This window comes from Balaenoptera musculus, chromosome 1, assembly GCF_009873245.2.
Source record: "Balaenoptera musculus isolate JJ_BM4_2016_0621 chromosome 1, mBalMus1.pri.v3, whole genome shotgun sequence".
NCBI classification, from domain to species: Eukaryota; Metazoa; Chordata; class Mammalia; order Artiodactyla; family Balaenopteridae; genus Balaenoptera; species Balaenoptera musculus.
Genome location: NC_045785.1, coordinates 166382320 through 166406374, shown reverse-complemented (window position 1 = coordinate 166406374; position 24055 = coordinate 166382320). Strand labels below are relative to the sequence as shown.

The window sequence follows — 24055 nt, the reverse complement described above, 5'->3', positions numbered from 1 at the left end:
TCATATAGATTAAAGATTATAAGCTTTAGTTCATATAGATTTTATTAAGCTTTAGTTCATATAGATTTTATTAAGCTTTAGAGGATTCTACTTAAGACCTTATTTCTACCTTTTGGAAAAGAAAAGAGAAATGTAAGGAATGAAGTCCCTTGAAAATAGTACTTTTTTGATCTTAAAGTTAGTTTTTCTAAAATGATGTAAAACATTTAAAATGTTATCTGTGGTTTTTCTTTTTTCATTATTAGTAATTTACTCCTAAAATTTTATTTTAGGTATGCTTTTGTGAAGTGTTCCAAATCTGGAGACTTCTACCTTTTAGCTGCAGATAAAGTAACATCTGTTGCTTCTACTTTGGAAACAACATTTGAGGTTATTTCAACATTTTCAGGTAAGGATTTACAGGTATTCTGACCATCAAAGTCATCAAAATATTGGGTTGATCTGAGTTCAGTACCTTGCTGAAGATTGCTCATTGTGAATCAAAACAGATATGGCCTCTACCTTTCTAGAATATATTTTACATTGATTAAACTGAAGGAGAATATGCATTAAACATGATAGGAGTATAGAAAATGTGAACATTGACAAAGGCACAATAGATTAAAACAAATTTTTGGCAGATATCGAGGGGAAAATTAGACAGATGCCCTTTGTACAACATACAGTGTACAAATTTCCATCTAAAATTTTATTCAAAATTAAATTACTGAAAATTATTTTTATCTGATTTGATCAAAGGAGCAAAGAAGGAAATAAATATATTTATTTTGGGGTATATGATTTTAATAAGGAAATTGAATAAATTCTGAAAGTTATTCCCAAGATAGCATTTCTATCAAAAGGATCCTTAGTAAGCTATAATTTGGGACTTCTGAAGTAGTAGCTGATTTTGAAATATAACTATGGATGAAAGAATGCTCAACATCATTAATCGTTAGAGAAATGCAAATCAAAACTACAATGAGATATCACCTCACACCAGTCAGAATGGCCATCATCAAAAAATCTACAAACAGTAAATGCTGGAGAGGGTGTGGAGAAAAGGGAACCCTCTTGCACTGGTGGTGGGAATGTAAATTGATACAGCCACTATGGAGAACAGTATAGAGGTTCCTTAAAAAACTAAAAATAGAACTACCATACGACCCAGCAATCCCACTACTGGGCATATACCCTGAGAAAACCATAATTCAAAAAGAGTCATGTACCAAAATGTTCATTGCAGCTCTATTTATAATAGCCAGGACATGGAAGCAACCTAAGTGTCCATCGACAGATGAATGGATAAAAAAGATGTGGCACATATATACAATGGAATATGACTCAGCCATAAAAAGAAACGAAATTGAGTTATTTGTATTGAGGTGGATGGACCTAGAGTGTGTCATACAGAGTGAAATAAGTCAGAAAGAGAAAAACAAATACCGTATGCTAACACATATGTGTGGAATCTAAGAAAAAAAAAAAAAAGGTCATGAAGAACCTAGGGGCAAGACGGGAATAAAGACACAGACCTACTAGAGAATGGACTTGAGGATTTGGGGAGGGGGAAGGGTAAGCTGTGACTAAGTGAGAGAGTGGCATGGACATATATACACTACCAAATGTAAAATAGATACCTAGTGGGAAGCAGCCGCATAGCACAGGGAGATCAGCTCGGTGCTCTGTGACCACCTAGAGGGGTGGGATAGGGAGGGTGGGAGGGAGGGAGATGCAAGAGGGAAGAGATATGGGAACAAATGTATATGTATAACTGATTCACTTTGTTATAAAGCAGAAACTAACACACCATTGTAAAGCAATTATATTCTAAAAAAGATGTTAAAAAAAAAAGAAATATAACTATGGAAATCTAGGGAAGTTTAAAATTACCTTTGATCCTTAGGGATGATATATCTTTGAGTTTCTTACAAAAGAAAAAAAAAATCACAAGAATAGATACTCAAAAATGGAAAGATTGCCTAGCAAAGTAAGGAAGGCCTCAAAATGCACTGGTTTAGATATAAACCAGTTAGAGGTTTAAACAAACTTAACAAAAATCAAAAGGTTTTTAATGTCAAAGGTATGAAAGAAGCTCCAGAATGTTTAATATTTAATACCATTTGGACCTTGGTGGTGCATTAGGTAACTTAGAGGCTCCAGTATATTCTTTACTCCATACCCCTCTCTCACCTCTTTTTTTTTAAAAATTGATATGTAATTGATATATAACATTATATTAGTTTCAGGCATTCAAAATAATGATTCAGTATTTGTATATATTGTGAAATGATCACCATAATAAGTCTAGTTAACATCCATCATCACACATAGTTGCAAATTTTTTTTCTTGTGATGAGAACTTTTAAGATCTAATCCCTTAGTAACTTTCAAATATACAGCACAGTATTATTAACCACAGCCCACCTCTTTTTTAAGTGCAAAAGGTATTAATAGACTTCCTTGACATGTTAGATGTTGTTACGGAAGTTGAGTGGCATTCTCAAAAGGTTTTTGAAAGTATTAAGGTTAAATTTAAAGGTCATTTTTCTAGACTGCATAATTGTTTCAAATTATTACTTTGTGAAAAATTGATTGCCGTTTTTAGCCACCCTGTTTCAGAGGAAAATATATACTTCTCATTCCTAGCCTATATTTTCTTGTTTTCTGATCTGTAAATTGGGGATAATGCTAGTTGCTTTGTAGTATTGTGAAGATGAGGTAAGAATTTATGTTGCGTCTAGTACATGTGGGTGCCCAGTAACTGTCGGGTATTATTTATCATCTCTTACCTTTTTAGGGTAACATCATGAAAAGCTACAATGAGTTCCCGCAGAGATAGTATTAGAACCTACTAGTCATTGACCTGTTGATCTAGAATTTTTTTTGTCCTCTATTCTAAACGGTACATAACTGCACATAAATTAGAGAAGTTTTTTTGGATTCATTTGATTATGTATTTGTTATAATAATTGCTAATATTTTAAAGTATTTACAGTGTGGCAAGTATTGTGCTAAGTACCCAAAATGCTTAACGTGCATTAACCCAGTTTATGTTCACAGCAGACCTCTGAGGTAGGAACCATAATTGTTCACATTTTATAGATTCCTGAAGGTCACAGAACAAGCAAAAGGGAAAGCCAGAATTTGAGCCCAGTCTTATCCCAGATTCTGCCCTTTTCACCTGATGTCTATTGCTATTCTTAAAGAGGTAGAAGAATTGCTATATAAAATAATTCTTTTTTTTTTATTTTTAAAAAATTTTTTTTAATTTTTGGCTGTGTTGGGTCTTCGTTTCTGTGCGAGGGCTTTCTGTAGTTGCGGCAAGGAGGGCCACTCTTCATCGCGGTGCGCGGGCCTCTCACTATCGCGGCCTCTCTTGTTGCGGAGCACAGACTCCAGACGCGCAGGCTCAGTAATTGTGGCTCATGGGCCTAGTTGCTCCGCGGCATGTGGGATCCTCCCAGACCAGGGCTCGAACCCGTGTCCCTTGCATTGGCAGGCAGATTCTCAACCACTGCGCCACCAGGGAAGCCCCCAAAATAATTCTTAATTGTAGCTTTCTTTCCCCACAGGTGTTGACTTGGAAAATGGTACTTGTGCTCATCCTTTCATTTCTGAGAGGGTGTCTCCTCTTTTACCTGCCAGTCATGTGACCATGACAAAAGGAACAGGGTTGGTTCACACAGCCCCAGCTCATGGTATGGAAGATTACAGTGTAGCTTCTCAACACAACTTGCCCATGGTACTGCTCCTCTTTTTTCCTTTTAAATTATTCCTTCTGTAGAATTAAAGCAATAAACCCTAACTAACATCTTTACTTTTGATAATAAACAATAATTTTTGTCATCATAGTTAAGTTGTGAAATGCTTCTGTGCAGTAAGCCTCCAAAGCCTCATTAACTCATACTAATTGAGAACGATTTCCCAGAATTAGCACAAAGTTGTCACAGAGTTAGAATTGAAGAATACATAGTAAATGGGGGCATTTTTTTTTCCAAGTATTAAGTCACATAGACAAATTACTTTCAATCCCTGAAAAATAGCAAGTGGGTTTTACTAAATAGTTGAAAAGAGCTGTTTTTTTTTTTTTTCAGACTAAACAGTCTTCTCTAAATTTATTTTACACACGTCAGTTACTTAGCAAGTTTTTCCATTTAGCTAAAGGCAAGTCTCAAAGTCGTCACAATGTATGTACACTGCCATAGATCTGTAAATTAATAGAGTTTTTTAGTATATTTTGTTACTTTTTGTAATCAAACTTTAGGTGTATATTTTAATAATACATTTTGCCTTTGGTGATTTAAATGTGTAAATTCACAAATTCTGATTGACTGAATAAGAAGTACCCAAATTTTCAGTGTAGTGAAAGACTAGACTATAATGAGATGTTTTATATAGTATACTGCTTTGCTAGATGTTGTCATAAGATGAAATATCTTGATACTTTATTTTAATTGTTCAAAATGACTCTTTGTAGGATTGTTTAGTGAATGAAGATGGAGTTTTCACAGATGCTGCAGGTCCTGAACTTCAAAACAAAGCTGTTCTTGAAGAGGGAACAGTTGCGGGTGAGTACTGTGTATGTTGGTATCATAAATATGTATTTTCTGAAAAGCAGTCAGCAGTAACCTTTGCTGGCAATTCTCTCATTTTGTACTTTCAACAGAAACAAAAAACTAAAATTATATTTTATTTATATTTTATTTTGCCACATGGTTTAAAATAGAGTTTGGCACTTTTTCATCTTTTGCTTTGAAGTTGCTCTACTTGTTTAAGCAGATCAAGGCAGTCAACAGAGAGTGATGTTATTTTAGGACTATAGAGATAGTCATCAGCAGTGTTAGTTTTGTGGAAGGATGAAACCAACCTTGGGACTAGATGCTGACTGTGAATCAGACACTCTCACTCCGTTTGTAACCCTTATATCATTGATACATACAGGATGTATGAACAATTTTAGGGGTCCTCCAGTCTTGAGTTGTCTTTCTGCCTTTCTATAAATATGGATCCAAGGACCAGGTACTATGAAAACCTTTCTTTGCCCACACTAAGACTAAGGCTAATTAGATCTGGTATATTAATTTTCTAGGGCTTCTGTCACAAATTACCATAAATTTGGTGGCTTCAAACAACAGAAACTTATTATCTCACAGTTCTGGAAGCAAGAAGTCTGAAATCAAGGTGTTGGCCAGGCTCTGCTCCCTCTGAAAGCTCTATGGAAAAATCCATGTTTGCCTCTTCCTAGCTTCTGGTGGCTCCTGGTAATCCTTGGCATTCTTTGGTTTATAGCTGTATCACTCCAGTCTGCCTCTATTGTAACATGTCCTTCTTTGCTCTGTGTGTCTCTGCGTATCCTTTCTTCTTAGAAGGACACCAGGTATTGGAATTAGGGCCCAATCTAATCCAGTGTGACCTCATCTTAATTGCAGATTACATCTACAAAGACCCTATTTCCGAATAAGATCACATTCACAAGTACTAGGATACTAAGTGCTAGGACTTGAACGTATCTTTTGGGGGGACAGAATTCAACCCAGTATACCTGGTTTCTTCTGGATTACCTGGAGACCATTTTAAGATTCATAGTATGAAATATTGTGACTCTGAATTTGAGATGTAGAATTCCAGATGTATTCTGTCATCTTTGAAATGAAGAGCCATGGGAATGGCATAATTTGGAGTCTGATTAAGGTTTTACAGTTTCTGCTTTTTTTGCCCGGAGATTCCCGGATTATGCCTTTGCTACCTGGTAGATGGCTACTATTACTGTCACCTGTTGGCCCAGATTTAGTACTCCCTGGGAGTTTAGAGAGTTATTAGGATTTTCGTAGTGCTTTTTAATTGTGTCTAATGTAAATTGTTATTAATTGTTTTTTAAGTTATAAAGATGCTTCAGGCTGCCAAGAATTTGTTGAAAGAGGAGAAATTGGTACACAGCTATCCCTATGACTGGAGGACTAAGAAACCAGTAGTTATTCGTGCCAGCAAGCAGTGGTTTGTAAATATCACGGATATTAAGACTACAGCCAAGGTATAAAAGGCATCCTACTGTAAGGGCTGGGTTTATCATTCCCTCAGTATGGAAGGTTTACATGTGAGCTTGGGAGAGGGTTTTGGGAGTAGAAGGGATTAATGCTATTATTATTTGGTTTCATAAACTTGTAGAATTTTAGATCTGGAAGGACCTTGGGTTTCTATCCCTTCATTATACACATGTGGAAAATCACGCTTAAAGAGGTTAACTTGCTCTAATTTCCTGCCCAGTGTAGTGAAAATAGCATAGAATTAGGGCTTGAGTTCAGCAAATTGTTTAACCTCTCAGAACCTCAGTTTCCTCATTTATATAAAAGTGATAATAATGCCTACCTCACAAGATAAGTGAATAACAGTTCCCAGAACAGTGTCTGGCACATAATAGGCATTCAGCAAAACTCTTTTAAAACTCTTTGCTTCCTTAAAATTGAAATTGCAGTTCATTTGAAAAGCTATTTCTTTTGAGTTAACAAATACTTTATAACTGGCATTTTAAATATTAATATATATTTGAGCTCTTTCATTCAATACATGTATGTATCTGTGTGTGTGTATCTCATGAACAACTTGATTCTATTAAATGAAAGAGCTCAAATATATATTTGGTAACCAGGCTGAGTATACAGATATTTTGCTTTACAGCTTGCATGTAACATTGCTGTTACTAGTTGGTTCATTTGTTGACCTGGCGATTTGGGGTCCGTGCCAAAGCTATGCAAGCAATTTACACTTCCTGCATTGGTGTAGAGTGGACAGCTGTGCTGTGGACCGTTTCTTTGTTTTGTTCTGTTTTTTACATCTCTGTGAAGCCAGTTTTTCTCCTGTAAATGTTGTAATTTGTAACTTTCAGCTCTGCATGGATTTTTGTTGCAGAACATCTGAGTCTGATGCCGATGCAATACGCTGAAGCCAAATTTTTTTTTTAACTTCTTTATAGAAAATTTTCAGTTGTTCCTCGCAGAAATAGAGAGAATAATGTACTGCCATGTTTCCATCACCCAACTTCAACAATAATCACCTTTTTGCCAATTTTATTTTTATCTGCATCCCTACCCATCATCTACACTTCCTACCCGTTGGATTATTTTAAAGCAACTTTTAGGCATTATGTTTTCCATAAATATTTCATCATGTATATCTGACATTTAAAATTAAAACATAATTTTAATGCCATTTTTACCACCTTAAAAAAATAATAGTTATTCCTTAACAAAATCCAGTATCAAGTCAGTATCACGTTTCAATTTTTAATCAAAATAAATTGCGAATGTTGCCATTCTACCAGTAGGTGGTACTACAAAGGGCTTTGGGGGAGGGGATTTCTGGTGGTTCAGGTAAGCAAGGAAACTGTTTAAACATGCTCTAAAAATGTAAAAATGCTTTTATTGATGGGTAGAGAGACTTTCTTTGAGACTTTTTAAAATGAAGTTATATTTTCACTTACGGATATTTTTAAACATTTTTGGTATATAATTCTTTTCTTGGTAATTAACTAATGAAAGCAAATGCTAGTAGTTTACAACTTTTTGGGGGGGGAGGTGGAGGGAAGGAGAGTTCTTGAGAGACAGCAAGTAAATAGGAATAACTTATTTTGAGAAAGTTTTCTATGTTGTAAACCATACTATGTAAAATTAGGTTATACTGCAGTCCTTGTTTGTCCACCTAAGATAGTAGCTTATTTCTTAAGCATTTAAAAAAGAATTATTGAAATCAAGTTTGAATTGACTTTAACTGTAGTTTAATAAAGTATAATACTTCTACTAAACCTGTTATTACCAGTTTTGATCTAGGGTGCTTGGAATTTAGTATAAAATTTCTTGTCACATCCTCCAAAGGTGAAGTCTGCTCTGGATGTTATTTATTAGATCCTTTGTGGCCCTATTTTAACATTGTCTCTTTTGCTCTGAAATCTATGGTTTTTTTAGATTAGTTTCTTTTTGGCGGGGGGAGGGGGCATGTAAATGACAATAAACCTCTAAAATAAAGAACTGTATTAGGATAAATAGTGACAGTTCTAGAAAATTTGTTCTGCTTTCTCTCACTGGACTTGATTTGTGAATCAATTGCAGGAATTGTTAAAAAAAGTGAAGTTTATTCCTGGATCAGCACTGAATGCCATGGTTGAAATGATGGACAGGCGGCCATATTGGTGTATATCAAGGCAAAGAGTTTGGGGTGTTCCAATTCCTGTGTTTCATCATAAGACAAAAGATGAATTCTTGATCAACAGGTAGAACTCTTTCTAAAATTTTCAACATTTTAAAGTAAGTTGTATTTTCTTCAAAAATGGAAAAATAGTGGACTATTGAAAACTCTTGATACATGTTAAATATTCTAAAATAGCTATCTTTTTTGAGGGGAGTAAAATATAAATTTCAGAAAGATCCTTTCAGATGGATGAAGTTTTAACAAACACTGGATTATTTTTTCAGTATTGATACGTAGAAGCAAAGACTATGAATATTTTCCTATGAGAATTTATTGTCCCTGACTGTGCCCTGTGCTGGGGTAAGGTGTCAGGAGCCCAGAGATAAGCATTGTTGAGTGGTGGAGCCCAGTATGTGATTTCTCTTCAGGAATTAGTGTCAGTCTTTCACTCTGAGTGAAATGACTCCTCTCAGTAGAAATGGCATTAGGTAATTGTATAGGTAATTTAAAATTTAAGAAACTATAATATAGTTGAATGCACATAATTAACTCTAGTGATGATTACATTTCTAGTTATTTCTTCTTTTTTCCTTAATTTTTTTTTTTAATTTGGAAAGATAATACATGAACCTAGTAAACAATTCAGAGTAGAAAAGCTTATACAGTAAAAAGAAGATTGTTTTCCCTAATCATATACTAGACCCTTTTTTGAGGCAGTAAACAAGACTGACATGGTCCCTGCTCTTGATGAGGTGATAATCTAGCTAGTTTATCTTCTAGTAAATTAAGGTGGCTCTCAGTATTGTTGCTATTATTAACAGATGTGGAAAGGGGAATATTAATCATTTCTTTTGTGAATACATCCTGGGTTTTCATTTTTTGAAGTAATTTTATTTTGGATGTTTTACTAAGTTATTCTAGAACATGAGCAAAGAGTTTGACTGCGTTTTGGTTAAGTATTTTCACATTTCATCAGTTGAGGATTCAGTGAGGGTTTTGAGGGCATGGAGGCCAGCAAGTAATGGAGAGATGACAGAGTTGAATGTCGTACCTTGGGGTTCATCATCATTTTTGTAAAAAGGTTCTGCTTTTCATTGTCAACATTATTAGTATTTCTTTAGGTGGTACTTTTGTGAATATATGTATTTTAGGGTTTTTTTAAATTGTTGACTACAGTGTTTTTTGTTTTTTGTTTTTTTAATTACCTTTAGCCAATATTAGGTAGTTCTTAGTATCCTTGGTGTGAGGGTTCCTTTTCACTTTGAAATATTCCTTGTATCACTGCTTCATGGGTAATCTGACACCTTATGGCAATGTGGTTCAAAGGGAAGAACTAAAGGCTCTGCCTTGAACAAATATTGAACCCTAAAACAGCTCATTTGCTTCAGTTATAAAGGATATGGCATTTGAGTAGGGCCTGGAGGATTAGGTAGGAAGTGGGGGAAAGTAGTGGGATTAGGAGCTGAGGACCCAGAGTGGGGAAAATATAGCATGTATATAGGAACCGTAATGGGGCTGCAGGTTGTGTGAGGGGATCAGAAAGATAAACACCTAAGAAAGATTGATTGGGGCAAATTGAAGTGAGTCTTGAATACCAGGCTAAGGAATTTTAAACTTTTAAGTAGGCATGAAGAGTCACGGTATATTTTAGGAAAAGAAACTAGAGGTTAGAGACCAGGAGGTGATTTTAAGGCTATTGCAATATTATTACAACTTGGAGCTAAGACTCTTTGGCCTAAATATTGTTGCATATGTTGTTCTTAAAATGTAGAGCTTGAACACATAAAAACTAATATCTTATTTCCCTTACTAAGAATTAAAGTTGAGATACGTTTACACAAGAATTGCTTAAAATTCCACACTGGCGAGTTTTCTTTTAAGGAAACCTCTATAAGACACTGCCATTGTTCCTCATTCTTTTCCATATTTAGAGAGCAAGATTTTTAGGGTGTTTTCCTTGCAGTGATTCAAGTGGACCAATGTACGTATTAGTAAGTAGAGCCAGCTGGTTTATTTGACCATTATTTAATCACTACAATAAAATGGTACATAGATCGATTTATCGGTGACCTGGGTGAAATAAATGTGAGCTTTGTCAGAAAAACACAAGCAGATTTTCTTTAGGTATCATTTATGTTTTATTTACAGTCAATACATTTACATGGTATAACAGATTCTTTTCTGTGCATCTGCCGTTGTGTTGCTTGCGTGGTATAGTTGATTTCTGATTCTGAAGTCGCAGAGATATACAGAATATTGGCCTACAGAAATGACAGACAAACAACCATACTGTCTGTCAATTCATAGGTCATTTTCCTGTACACCATTTCTGAATAATGACTCTAACCCGCTTCCGTTTTTGGTCCTTTAAGTGACATAACAGTTAATTTTTAAAAATGGATGTTAATTCTTTTTTTTTTTTTTTTAAAAACATTCACTTTATTTATTTATTTATTTTTAATTTATTTATGGCTGTATTGGGTCTTCGTTTCTGTGCGAGGGCCCTCTCCAGTTGTGGCAAGCAGGGGCCACCCCCCATCGCGGTGCGCTGGCCTCTCACTGTTCCGGCCTCTCCCGTTGCGGAGCACAGGCTCCAGACGCGCAGGCTCAGTAGTTGTGGCTCACGGGCCCAGTTGCTCCGCGGCATGTGGGATCTTCCCAGACCAGGGCTCGAACCCGTGTCCCCTGCATTGGCAGGCGGATTCTCAACCACTGCGCCACCAGGGAAGCCCGTTAATTCTTAATTATTTGTCAGTTTTTAAAGACTGCATGAAAGGCTGTCTTTTTTTTCCTCCTTAATCAAATGAGAATCAAGTGACCATAATTTTTTTTGTCTTTCTTGAATACGCCTCTACATTGAAGTGAGTTGGTAGCCATCAAAAGTAACAGCATCTCCACTGGAAATTGCTGCACAGTCCACATGGAGTTGCTGTTACAGCTGATGACCCCATTAAGCAGATCAGAAGGTTCCTTCCGCTTTTCTTGATGAAAGTCTATAAATTCTCCCTTAAGGATACTAGTTTCACAGAAGAAAATCTTGATTTATTCATGTTCTGAGTAAGCTGAGAGATTGGTAGATTTGAAACTCAGATGTTTAATTTTGATTTGAATTAATGTTCTCATTTGCATTTTATATTCATATTTGTATTTTCTCAAGAAGTAATTCCATTTTTGACTTAAACATCATTGATCATTTTTCTTAATCTGTAATATAATGCCTTTATAATTTAGGTGGAAATCTATTACTAATTAATAAAGACAAATACTTTTTAGCAAAGAAAAGATAAAATGTAGGAACATTTGCTACCTAGGAAGGAAAAGAGGTTGTTAGTTAAATTTCTTTCATTTCAGACCATTTAATCATTTTAAGAGTATTAGTGCAATAGTTAACATGCATTTAGGAAACTTAGCCCCCGATTTCTGGAAATTGTGAGAAATTCACTAGAAGCAGGCAAGGATTTCAAGTTTGGGTGTTAGCTTTAGCTACCTCAAATTTTTGCTCATGTTAATAATAATGACTTTTTGGTGAAAAAGTTTGATAATGTTCATCAAATAAAAATTTCTCCAAAATTGTTTCCTGTCATCTTCAAAACGTAAATGTAGAATTAAATTAAAAATAGAACTCCCCCAAATTTCATTGTGTTCTAGAATTAAACTTAGTAAATAAATATGAAACATTTAGCCTCTTACCTCATTCTTACTCCAGTAACTTCCAGAAGAAAAGTATATTATAGTCCTTAATATTTTTGCTTTTATAAAGACAAAATACAGGAAAATGAAATGACAGCAACAGTTTGTTCATTACCTAGCAATCTTAATGCCGTTTAATTTCTGGTAACACGTTAAATAAGCTTCAGCCCAGCTGATAGCGAAGTTTAGAATGATTGGTTGGTGTTATAGTGGCTGGTACTACCTAGCGGATTTTCACGGATTGAAACCTAAGAAGGGACACATAATGCGTGTGTTTAGATAAGGCCGTTGCGTAAAGTACAAAGTTTTATGATGGATTTACTGCTTTATGAAATACAGCATTAAGATGGAAGCATAGAGATTATGTAGTGATAAGTGGTTTCACCCACTTTTATCAACAGTAATTTATACGATCTTTAGGTTATAAGTTAACTGTGTGTTTGTGTTAAGTATAGGGTATTAGTAACAAAGGGGGGAATTCTTACATTTCAAAACACAAATTTTGACTACTTCTTGGGTTTTTTTTGGAAGAATATTTAATATCACTAGAAATGCCTATAAAATTGTCTTAAAACTTTTTAAAGCACCATCTCGGTTTTGTAATAAAAAATTACACTTCTAAGTATTTATCCGAAGGAAACAAAAGGACTAACGTCTCTTGTACAAAGATATATATGTATACATATCTGTAAGGATGTCTAATACAATTGTTTATAAAGAAACGTAATGATATGAAAAAGAAGAAATAATTAAAGTCAATTCTGGAAGAATGAATAGGTAACCATTAAAAATGGTAGCTTAGCTCTTAATGGTTGCCTAGTTCCTTGTGTATGAAAATCAAATAAATGTAGCCCATCCTGACATTTGGCTGTTTCTAAGTTTTTGCTACAGTGCTATAATGAGTATCTTTTGAGCACTTGTGCAGCATTTACTTGTATTTTTAATCGAAATTATCGTTTCAGATTTTGTTTGAATGTAAAATTTATCTTTATTTTGCAATCTACTATAGTTACCTCAAGTTTGGAGGTTATATGTGTTTGTTTATTTTTATTGCAAATATTGTTTTTATAACTCTGCCACAATATTTTTAGGATCATTCAGACCACCAGAGTACAAGTCAGAAGAAAGTTTTCACTTAGTGATACCAATTCCGTTGCACTTAATATTTTGATTTGTTTGGATTGTGAGAATGTTTTTGTCTTTGAAATCTGCATTCTTATTTGTCATCAGTTTTATTGAATTTTTATACTCTAACTCAGAGTTGTCTTTATTTTCCTGTTTTTAAAAACTTAAGTAATATAGTTGTCTAAGATCTCAAAATAGAATTGTTACAGAAGATAATGCCCATTAAAGTACATTTAGTATGTCATATTTTTATATTTCGCGATAAAAAGGAAGGAAGCAAGTCTTACTCTAAATATTAGTAGGAATTGGTCTGTTAATGAAGCCGAGCTTCTTCTCTCCCCTCTTTAAAATGTTTCATATTTCTGTTCGATAAACTGGAAAAAACATTTTTTGGGGGTCCAAATTCATCTGTATATGTCAGAAGGGACACAAAAATAATGAGTCATATTTTTAGTAGTATGTAGTTTTATTTATGACAGCCTTTTTGAAACTAGATTTTTAAAAGCTACTACAGGATTATTTTCATTGGTGTAGATAACATTGTATGGTTATGCCATTTTTAGTAAGTATTATTAGGTAAACTAAAAGAAAAACAAAACCAAACTTTCCTCCTCACTGAAATAAGAGATCTTTATGAGTTAAAAAGTATATTTGCAAATAAGGTTTATATAATACAAGATTAAATTTCTTCTCATATTGAAATATTATATTGTTTATCTAAGTGAACTACCTATATCTTTATAAGAAAATGTAGCAATTAAAACTTCAACTTTAGTTAGACTAGAGCTGGTTGACTAAACTTGGTAGGATTTTATAGTTGCCTTAATAACATGCCAGCTGCAAAATTGGAATCTTTCTTTGCTGTTGGGTATTTTTAGTTACAGACTCTCTGAGATACTTGAATATAGTTAAGTAATACTTAAAATATAATTCTGAAACTTCATTGAATTTATCTGCTATTTAGCGATAGGAAAAAGAACTTAGTTTCATTAGAGTTGAATCAGACGTTCTGAAACGGATATGCAAGTATCATCTACAGATGTTAAGGTTACTGACTACAACGTTAGGACTTTTTTAAGAATAAAATTTTTCACATAGCCTTTCTTCTCCCAGCTTTTCCAAATGTTCATAGAAACTGAAGCTCAGAAAAAAAAACATGATGTATTCCTGTCAGTATCTAATAAGTCGCAGATAGCCTCTGGTCTTTGGACTTGGTGCCCGCTCTGTCAGCACACTAATCTCCTGGGACTCCCTGCTGCCCTGACTTGGTCTCTGGTTCACGCTTTCATTACACATGGGTAATAAGAGTCTTTTTGCCTTTGCTTAGCAAACCCCAGAGAAGGGGAGTGTGAGTTCACAGATACAGTGTTGTCTTCCTAAATGAGTTAGAAAGGCTGAATGGAGAAGTAAAAGCAGAACCGAGCCATGATTTAGAAGAGACAGTTTCGAGGCCTGGGTTTTAATTGTTACTTGCTTATTAGGCTCATGATTTAAGGAACCCCAAGGCACAGAACAGTTTATCTGTCAGTTTAGCTATAAATATGTTTTTTTATGAATCCAATTAGAGAGTGCTTGTAAAGTCCTTTTAAAAGTATACACATAAATGTGTATATATAATTTGTGGTATACACATAAATGCTTTTATTTTGATTAATAATAATATTAATCCTAACATCTCTACCTTATTTTCTAAATTAATATGAAATTTGAATGATTTTCCTTTATGTTTGTATTTTTTTATCTGTTTATTTCCAACACATTTAAAGGTGCTTCACTGTTTTATTTTACTGTTTACCTAAAATTACAATCTAATGATAACATTGTAAAGATAGAAAGGCAGAATGAGGGGACTTCCCTGGCAGTCCAGTGGTTAAGACTCTGAGCTTCCAATGCAGGGGGCACGGGTTCAGACCCTGGTCAGGGAACTAAGATCCCACATGCCGCATGAAGTGGCCAAAAAAAAAAAAGAAGGGCAAAATGAAAATGACACTCATATTTAGAATCTTTTTTTAATGAAAATTTCATAATTGGTATGATATATGTGTGTAAATGTACTTTGCTAGTATCTCCCTTTTTTTTAGTTCTAAGAGTAATAGCATTAGGTTTATTCAGATTTTCTATTACAGTATATTCATATTTTCTTAACTGATAAAATGTTCTGTGCAAACTATTAAAATAGTAATATGTAACTAAATATTGTCATATAACTAGGTTGTTATTGCACAGAGTTTTTATGGGCTCATGTCACAAAAGTTTATCTTTATTGTTAAAGTCCATCTGAAATGTGTGACTGTATTAGAAATATGGACTTGTGCCCATTTAAACATTCTTATTATTCATAATTTCTTCAGAATAGATGTGGTAGCATTATACTTTTTCATTGTCCTTCGTAGTATAATCAACTTAGGTATTTTGGATATCAATTTGTAGAGCATATTTAATTTATAATGCCCATTTGATTTTTGCTTCCCACAACAATTTTTCATAAGCACTTCATTTTATCTGAATTATCAGACCCAGAGAGGTTCAGTGATTTGCCATACATAGTCATGATTAATAAGAAGCAGATCCAGATTAAGAACTTAGAACTTTTTCCTATCCACTCCTCCTTCCGTTTCCATCAACTCTCATAGACGTACATTTTTAGTTACTTGCATTAATGGAGTGTGGTAGAAAAGAGGATAATTGAAAAGTTGGCTTTACTATATGTACTTTAATCTCTAAATATTAATATGGATATGTGTTTTGGTAACTGGTTAACAAAAATAGCTGTCTTAAGTTTCCTGACTTCAAAGAATCAGTTTATGGGACTTCCCTGGCAGTCCAGTGGTTAAGACTCTGTGCTGCCAATGCAGGGTACATGGGTTTGATCTCTGGTCGGGGAACTAAGATCCTACATGCTGCGTGGCAAGGCCAAAAAACCCCCAAAAGAATCAGTTTAAATAATAGCTAATGCTTATATAATACCTATTAATATGTGCCAGGCACTGTTCTAGGCATTTTACATATAAGCTCAATTCATATCCATAATAGCTCTATTAATGATACTGTTATTATATGCATTTTTGCAAACCAAGGTACAGAAACGTTGAGTGCTTTGCCTAGGGTCGCATAGCTAGTAAGTTATAGAGCCAGGAATTAAATGAAAGCTGTCTGGCTCTGGGGTCCATGTTCTTTTTTTTTTTTTTTTAATTTATTTTATTGAAGTGTAGTTGATTTACAATGTTGTGTTAATTTCTACTGAACAGCAGAGTGATTCAGTGTATCACACTGAATTCTTTTTCATATTCTTTTCCATTATGGTTTATCACAGGATATTGAATATAGTTCCCTGTGCTATACAGTAGGACCTTGTTGGTTATCCATTCTATATGTAATAGTTTGCATCTGCTAATCCCAAACTCCTAATCCATCCCCCCTCTCCCCTTTGGCAACCACAAGTCTGTTCTGTATGAGTGTGTTTCTGTTTCGTAGGTAAATTCATTTGTGTCATATTTTAGGTTCCACATATAAGTGGTATCGTGTGGTATTTGCCTTTCTCTGTCTGACTTACTTCACTTAGTATGATAATCTCTAGGTCCATCCATGTTGCTGCAAATGGCATTATTTTGTTCTTTTTTATGGCTGAGTAATATTCCATTGTGTATGTGTACCATATCTTCTTTATCCATTCATCTGTCACTTTTCGAATTATAGTTTTCTCTGTATATATGCCCAGTAGTAGATTACAGGATCATATAGCAACTCTACTTTTAGTTTTTTGAGGAACCTCCAAACTGTTTTCCATAGTAGCTGCACCAATTTACATTCCCATCAACAATGTAGGAGGGTTCCCTTCTCTCCACACAGGGTCCATGTTCTTGACCAGTATATTCTGTGACTCAGTGGAAAGCAACTAGAGGAAGTTGTAATGTCAATAAAGCTGTGATAATAACTTAAAAGTATATTATTATTCCTGTGAGAAAATTTAGTATAAAATATTCCCTGAGTTTAATTTTCAGACAATTTATAACTGTGTATTTTATCTTCCCAAAGATAATGATCAATTTCAGTATTCATTTGATACGCATTTATTGGCTTTCTGTTGTGTGTTAGGCATGTGTTAAATTTTACTGGATCATCTCATTTAGTTTGCAGTCATTCTGACGAAAGTATCTAGGATCATTAAAATGCAAGTTCTACTACAGTGGGAATCTTATCTGCCTTGTTAACTGTTGTATCTCCAGTGCCTAGAACAGCGTCCAAAACATTGGAGGTTCTCAAATATTTTTGAACAAAAATTGTACAGTTCTTCTTAACAGAAGGGACAACCAAGACTTAGAGAAGTTTTAGTACTTGTGTGTGGTCATATATATAAAAAGTAGCAGAGTCAAGATATAAGTCTGGATATCTGTTATCAAATACCAAATGTCAGATATCAAAATCTGTGCTTTGGTACAGCAATGCCTCTTATGCAGATGTATTTGGGCTCAGTCCTGTAAGCAGTGAGGGGGCACTGCAAGTCTTTGAGAGGGGATTGGTGTGATAAAAGCAGTTTTAGGAATGCAGCTCTCTCAGAGATGTGTCATATAAATTAAATCTCATGTGCCATGTAGAGGAATGAGCATAGGGGAGAAGTCAGACCATTGCATCAATCTAGTATTGACACAGTGAGGTTGGACTAATATTTTATTTACTCAAAGAATAAATTTGAGTAATATTTCAAGGTAGAAACTGACAGAATATGTTGGCTTAATTTGAGCAGAAATTGGAGGAGGTAGATAATTAGCAGGTTTTGAATACAGGTACTTGGATAGAAAATAGATTGATAGAAACAGGGAAATCAGTAACTGAAATAGGGATATCAGGAGAAGTCTTTTTTTTTTTTTTTTTTAATTGATGACTTTATTGCTCTATTTGTAAATTTATTTATTTATTTATTTATTTTTGGCTGTGTTGGGTCTTCGTTTCTGTGCGAGGGCTTTCTCTAGTTGCGGCAAGCGGGCGCCACTCTTCATCGCGGTGCGCGGACCTCTCACTATCGCGGCCTCTCTTGTTGCGGAGCACAGGCTCCAGACGCGCAGGCTCAGTAGTTGTGGCTCACGGGCCCTAGTTGCTCTGCGGCATGTGGGATCTTCCCAGACCAGGGCTCGAACCCGCGTCCCCTGCATTGGCAGGCAGATTCTCAACCACTGCGCCACCAGGGAAGCCCAGAAGTCTTTTTTTTTTTCTTTTTCTTTTAAGGGCTCCATATGATCAATTTTATTTTATTTTATTGAATTTAAGATGACAGCAGGAACTAAGTAAGCAAGTAACTGAAAATTAATACCACTAAATTTGGGGGAAAAGATAGGAAAAAATACCCTGCATATTGGGATAAATATCCTGCAGATAAGGAAAAAAATACTACTGTTTCTTAAATTTAAAATATTAGGTATTAATCACCATAATTAAGTGAACAATTTTTCTTTGTTCCCCCTAAAATAGCCAAACTATTGAGCATATTATTAAACTAGTGGAAGAACATGGCAGTGATATCTGGTGGACTCTTCCCCCGGAGCAACTTCTTCCAAAAGAAGTCTTATCTCAGGTAAATTTCTATTCGTATTTAACAGCCTTTGTTATGTATTGCATGATTTAATGACAACACGAGATTCCCTGGGAGTTAAAAAGTAGTTATGTTACCATGTCAGGTTCATGAGTTTATTCATCATAAATGAGGAGCCAGTGCAGTTTGAGAGTAGACATTTGTATTTAGCTAGAGAAGCTGGGTATATGGTGTAGCAGTAGAGTGTGAGGGATATTTGCTGTCTCACTGAGGGCCAAGATTGATTTTAACTGCTTTGTTGGCTGAGCAGAGAGAGGCACTTGTGACTGTGAGAGAACAGTGCCTAACATTGGTGTATCAGGACTTTGTAGGACATGAATTCGAGTTAACTGATGGCATCACATATTGAAAAATCCAAATTGGAAGATCATTTCAAGAAATAAAAAGTTTATATTTCCATTAGTAAATGTGTAATTAAGTGGCCACAGTCACTTTTATGTGCAAATGAAGCAGTTGTACCTAATTGCAAAATACTTAAAAATGTCTGAAATTTCATTTTAAAATGTGAATTTAATGGTTGTAAGTATTTCATTTTCTTAAGACCTTTTTGGGTATTAATTGTAAATGTTGTGATGGCTGTGTAATTAAAATGCTTTTACATTATCTTACTAGGTTGGTGGTCCTGATGCTTTGGAGTATGTGCCTGGTCAGGATATTTTGGACATCTGGTTTGACAGTGGAACTTCATGGTCTTATGTTCTTCCAGGTAATTTAAAATAGTAGTTAAATACCAATCAGGCAGTTTTGAAAAATAAATGCTATCAGAAGAAATCTATAACCAAGAACTCTTTTTTTTTTTTTTTTTATGCTTTATTTGGAAGTAAATCTCCTGCTATAATATAATTTTAGATCTGGAAGAGCTATTAGATCTTTTAATCATTTTTAAAAAATGATTAAAAATCATTTAATCCAATGCTTTCTAAACTTTTTTTTTTTGCCAATTGAAATTTTTATATAGAACCACAATACATAAGATTAATAAACATGGGAATTTTCTTCCTCCTCTCAGCTCATTCTCCTTGACCCCAAGGCACTTAGTTCTGTAAAACAAAGTTTGGAAATCACTGAAATAGCCTGACCCAATCATTTTTCAGAAGAGGAGATGAGGTTGGATTAGGGTCCAATTAGGTGATGGTTACATAGCTTAGTGTCAGGCTAGAACTCGGGTACCCTGCTTTCCGGTTCTCATTCATCTGTACTCTGTTACCTTCTCACAGCTTTACCCCTCTCTATGCAGACAGCTGACTAATTTCTGCCTCCTCACAGTTAGGGTAAGCTTTTGACTCAGTGGATAAAGAGGGAGGCGAGATTGGGCAGGAATTAGAAGGGGGTAGTAGCAGGCACACAGAGGACGTGTTCAGATGTGAGAAGATACCTTCAAGGATACTAAGTGAGAAGCCTGAAGTGAAATGAAGTAGAGCTTGTCCCCACTGTGAGGTTAAAGACCGGGAGGAGGTGGCAGGGAAGCAACGGTGCATCACATAGTTCCTCACATTGCTGCTGAGTGCTGGCTTTTACCCAGGAGATCCTGTTTGCTTTCTGGAGCAAAGGAATGTGGGAAAACAGCTTGCCTGACCATTGTTAAAGGGATGAAGAGGGATTGTGGTCAGGTTTTACCTGGGGTATGCTTCTGGTAGTAGGCCTCATTATTGAGAGGACAGCAATGTGATTCCTAGCAGGTAAATGCTAGGAATGCTCTAATTGGGCCATTCTTTCAGCCTAGGAAATTTGAAAAGCAAAATACACAGAAATTCATGCTTACTCTGTATTATAGCTAAACTGTACATAAAAATTCGTAATGATCTAATATAAGTTAACATATTAATATAATTTTTATAATATTGTATGCAGTAATTTTCAGAATTATTATTTCATACATTTCTCCCACCGTACTCAAGAGAAAATATTGCCAGTTTAGGTACTTCGTTTTCCTAAATTATATTGAAAATGTCGGCAGATAACACTACAGAAGGTAGGTAGGTAGGTTAAATAGTGTTATGTTATAAACAGGAAAAAGAGTTACCTCCTACCACATTTGGGGCAGCATCCTGAATTTCAAAATACAATAAATATGTCATATGTGAAATAGCGCTTATAAAGTATATTTCAAAGTTCATTAGCTGCTTCAGCCTTGATGAGAATTGCTGCTACTGGCATTGTTGCTTTTTTAATTTCTAAAGTGGTTTTATGTTACCAAGTGCAGCAAGTGCAAATTATAACTGGAGCCATTGACTGTTAAACTGCGTGAAAATTGTCATTAAAACCTATCTGTGCTGCTGTCGGTGGTACAGATAGAGTTTAGTCCTACTATTTCAAGTTTGTTCTTAACCAGATATTTGACAGTGACAGAAATAGTTTATCAAACGAAATTAGTGGTAAAAATGCACCTAATCAGTAAATCATTTTTTCCTTCCATGTCATATATAGGGAATTAATTCAAAGAAAGAAAATCATTTTGCCATTTAAACATGTGTGTTGCATGCATAGGAGGGTGCCAGAACATAAGTAAACTATCTTCACAGATAATACACAAACCCTATTTTATTTTATTTTATTTTGGCTGCGCTGTGTGGCTTGTGGGTTCTTAGTTCCCCGGCCAGGGATTGAACCCGGGCCCCCAGCAGTGGAAGAGCTGAGTCCTAACCACTGGCCCACCAGGGAAGTACCACAAACCCAATTTTAGACTGTAGTTTCTTCTTTTTCACTGAGATCTTATATTCCTCTTCCTCAAAAAAAAGTAAAGAATAAATAAAATAACAAAAATCTTACGAGATTGATCAGTAAGTTAGATTAATTGATTTATATTTCATCCTGTTTTCCTCCCTTTTCTTTCATGATAAAAAATTTCAAAAGGTAGGCAGAAAGACTGAGGTGGGAAGGAGTCCAGATACTAGGTGAATTCATAGTTCAAAAAACCATAATGCAAAGGTGATTTTCCTTTAAAAAACAAAACAAAACGAGCAGTCACCTACTTTCCTGGGAAGGCTTACTGTACTTTTCATTCTCAGATGGCTTGTATCAAATCTAATATGAAATGATTCAGTGTTTGCATGTTTCTTTGAGAGTGTATTATTGCAAAGTAAAATCAGCTTGATTTTGAGCTTAATTTTAGATACCAGTCTTCATCAGTATCTACTAATGTTTAACGAGTTGAATTTAGTGATTACATAGCATACATATCTAGTTTCACTTTTTGGTGACAGATTTTATGGCAGTGAAAGAGATTTGGCTTCTGTTTTCACACCAGGTCAAGTACCTGGTGAGTTCTTTGTGAGTTTCACTGTGAGTGAGTTCAAGGTCAATAAAACTTAAGAAATTGAAACTTGAACACTTTCTGAAAGGGAATGGCATTTAAATGAATTATATTATATATAAGTAATAAGTCATATCCATATTTCTAAAACATTCCTTAAATGTTTACCAAAGACATTAATTATTGCACTGATTTAAAACTAATTAATATTTAAACTTTTTAAAAAAACAGCTTTATTTTTTGGAAAAAATTTGTATAGACGATCTTATTTACAAAGCAGAAATAGAGACACAGACAACAAACTTATGGATACCAAAGGGGAAGGGGGGTGGTGGGATGAATTGGGAGATTGGGATTGACATATATACACTGTTGATACTATGTATAAAATAGATAACTAATGAGGACCTACTGTAGAGCACAGGGAACTCTACTCATTGCTCTGTGGTGACCTAAGTGGGAAGGAAATCCAAAGAGGGGATATTTGTGTATGTATGGCTGAGTCACTTTGCTGTGCAGTAGAAACTAACACAATATTGTAAAGCAACTATACGCCAACAAAAATTTTTAAAAATAAAATAAAACTAATTAATGTTTAAAATTTTTTAAAAATAGAAAAGTAGAGAGAATCCATACCCCTTGTACCCCTTCCCCACAGCCTTCCCATTATCAGCACCCCACACCAGAGTGCTCTGTTTGTTACATTCGATGACCTCACGTTGACAAATCATTGTCATCCAGGGTCCGTAGTTTACATTAGAGTTCACTCTTGGTGATGTACATTCTGTGGGTTTTGACAAATGTATAATGGCACGTATCACACAGAACAGTTTTATGGCCCCCCAAATCTTCTGCTCCACCTTTTCATCCCTCCTTCCGTACTAACCCCTGTCAGCCACTGATCTTTTTACTGTCTCCATAGTTTTGCCCTTTCCAGAATGTGGTATAGTTGGAGTCATACAGGATGTAGCCTTTTCACATTGGCTTTTTACTTAATAATATGTATTCAGGGTTCCTCCACGTCTTTTCATGGCTTGATAGCTCATTACTGTTTAGTGCTGAACAGTACTTCATTGTCTGGATGTACCACAGTTTATCCATTCACCTGGTGAAGTAATTAGTGTCTTAAAATATTTATTCTACATCATTTCTGATTCTTTTTAACAGAGAAATAACTTGAAGTAGAGAAAAGAGATCATTTTTTGAAACAGAAACAGATTTACAAATAAGTTTTTTTTAAAGTTACCCTTTTAAGGACATATACAGTACTAATAGCTTAATTTCAAAAGTTAATGATTATTTTTAGCAATTATTTTTTGTTTAAATTATTTTTAAATGTATGTACATTAAACAGTAGTTTTGCCAGATATGTTTGTGCTGGTTCTACAGCCTGCCTTCTTAGTTCAGTATAATAATCTTGCTCAAAATTCATCAATTCAGAAAAATTATACAAATTTAGTAATGAAATTGTAGATTACTCAGTTTTTTGCTAATTCCTCTTTGATAGTAATTTTTTACTAGTTGGTTTATTCTTTAAATTTTTACCATACCTAAATCACAATCCTAGAGGTATTGAACAGTTGTTTCCTCTAAACATGAATCTTTACTTTTTTTTTTTTTTGGCTGCGCAGGCGACTTGTGGGATCTCAGTTTCCTGACTAGGGATTGAACCCGGGTCACAGGAGTGAAGGCCTAGAATCCTAACTACTAGGCCACCAGGGAATTCCTACAATTTTCATAAGAGCGAAAGTTATTGTAAAGAAATACTAACTTTTTACCACATGGTTAATCGCTACTTTTCCTGGAATTTTAAGACACCAAACATACTATGCTTCCATAAGAAAGTTCTAAATTTTTGTTCCACTGAAAGATCTATGCAGGGGCTTCCCCGGCGGTCCAGTGGTTAAGACTCCGCACTTCCAATGCAAGGGGCACAGGTTTGATCCCTGGTTGGGGAACTAAGATCCACATGCTGCCAAGAAAATATTAAAAAATAATGATAATAGTAATAAAATTACAAAAAAATCTATGCAGGAAGGAAAAAGGATAAAAAATAGGCAGAAAAAAAACGGGCACCGTTTCTCCCTCTTGTACACTGCTGGTGGAAGTGTAAATTGGCACAGACCTACCAGAAGGGGTTTTCACATTATGCGTCAAAAGCTTTGAAGTAGTTTTCTGTCTTTTGACTGAGTGATTCCACTTACAGGAATCTATTCTGTAGAAGTAATCAGATCTGG

At 34.9% G+C, this 24055-nt stretch overlaps 1 protein-coding gene across 1 annotated transcript in view; it reads left to right on the top strand.

The window, feature by feature from the left end:
• IARS2 (isoleucyl-tRNA synthetase 2, mitochondrial) overlaps positions 1-24055 on the top strand; it is a 76329-nt gene that overhangs the window by 37644 nt on the left and 14630 nt on the right. The window contains exons 8-14 of the mRNA XM_036870655.1: positions 273-388; positions 3555-3724; positions 4460-4550; positions 5862-6013; positions 8085-8245; positions 18445-18547; positions 19178-19271. Coding sequence (XP_036726550.1) covers positions 273-388; positions 3555-3724; positions 4460-4550; positions 5862-6013; positions 8085-8245; positions 18445-18547; positions 19178-19271 — 887 coding nt within the window. The remainder of the gene's footprint in view (positions 1-272; positions 389-3554; positions 3725-4459; positions 4551-5861; positions 6014-8084; positions 8246-18444; positions 18548-19177; positions 19272-24055) is intronic.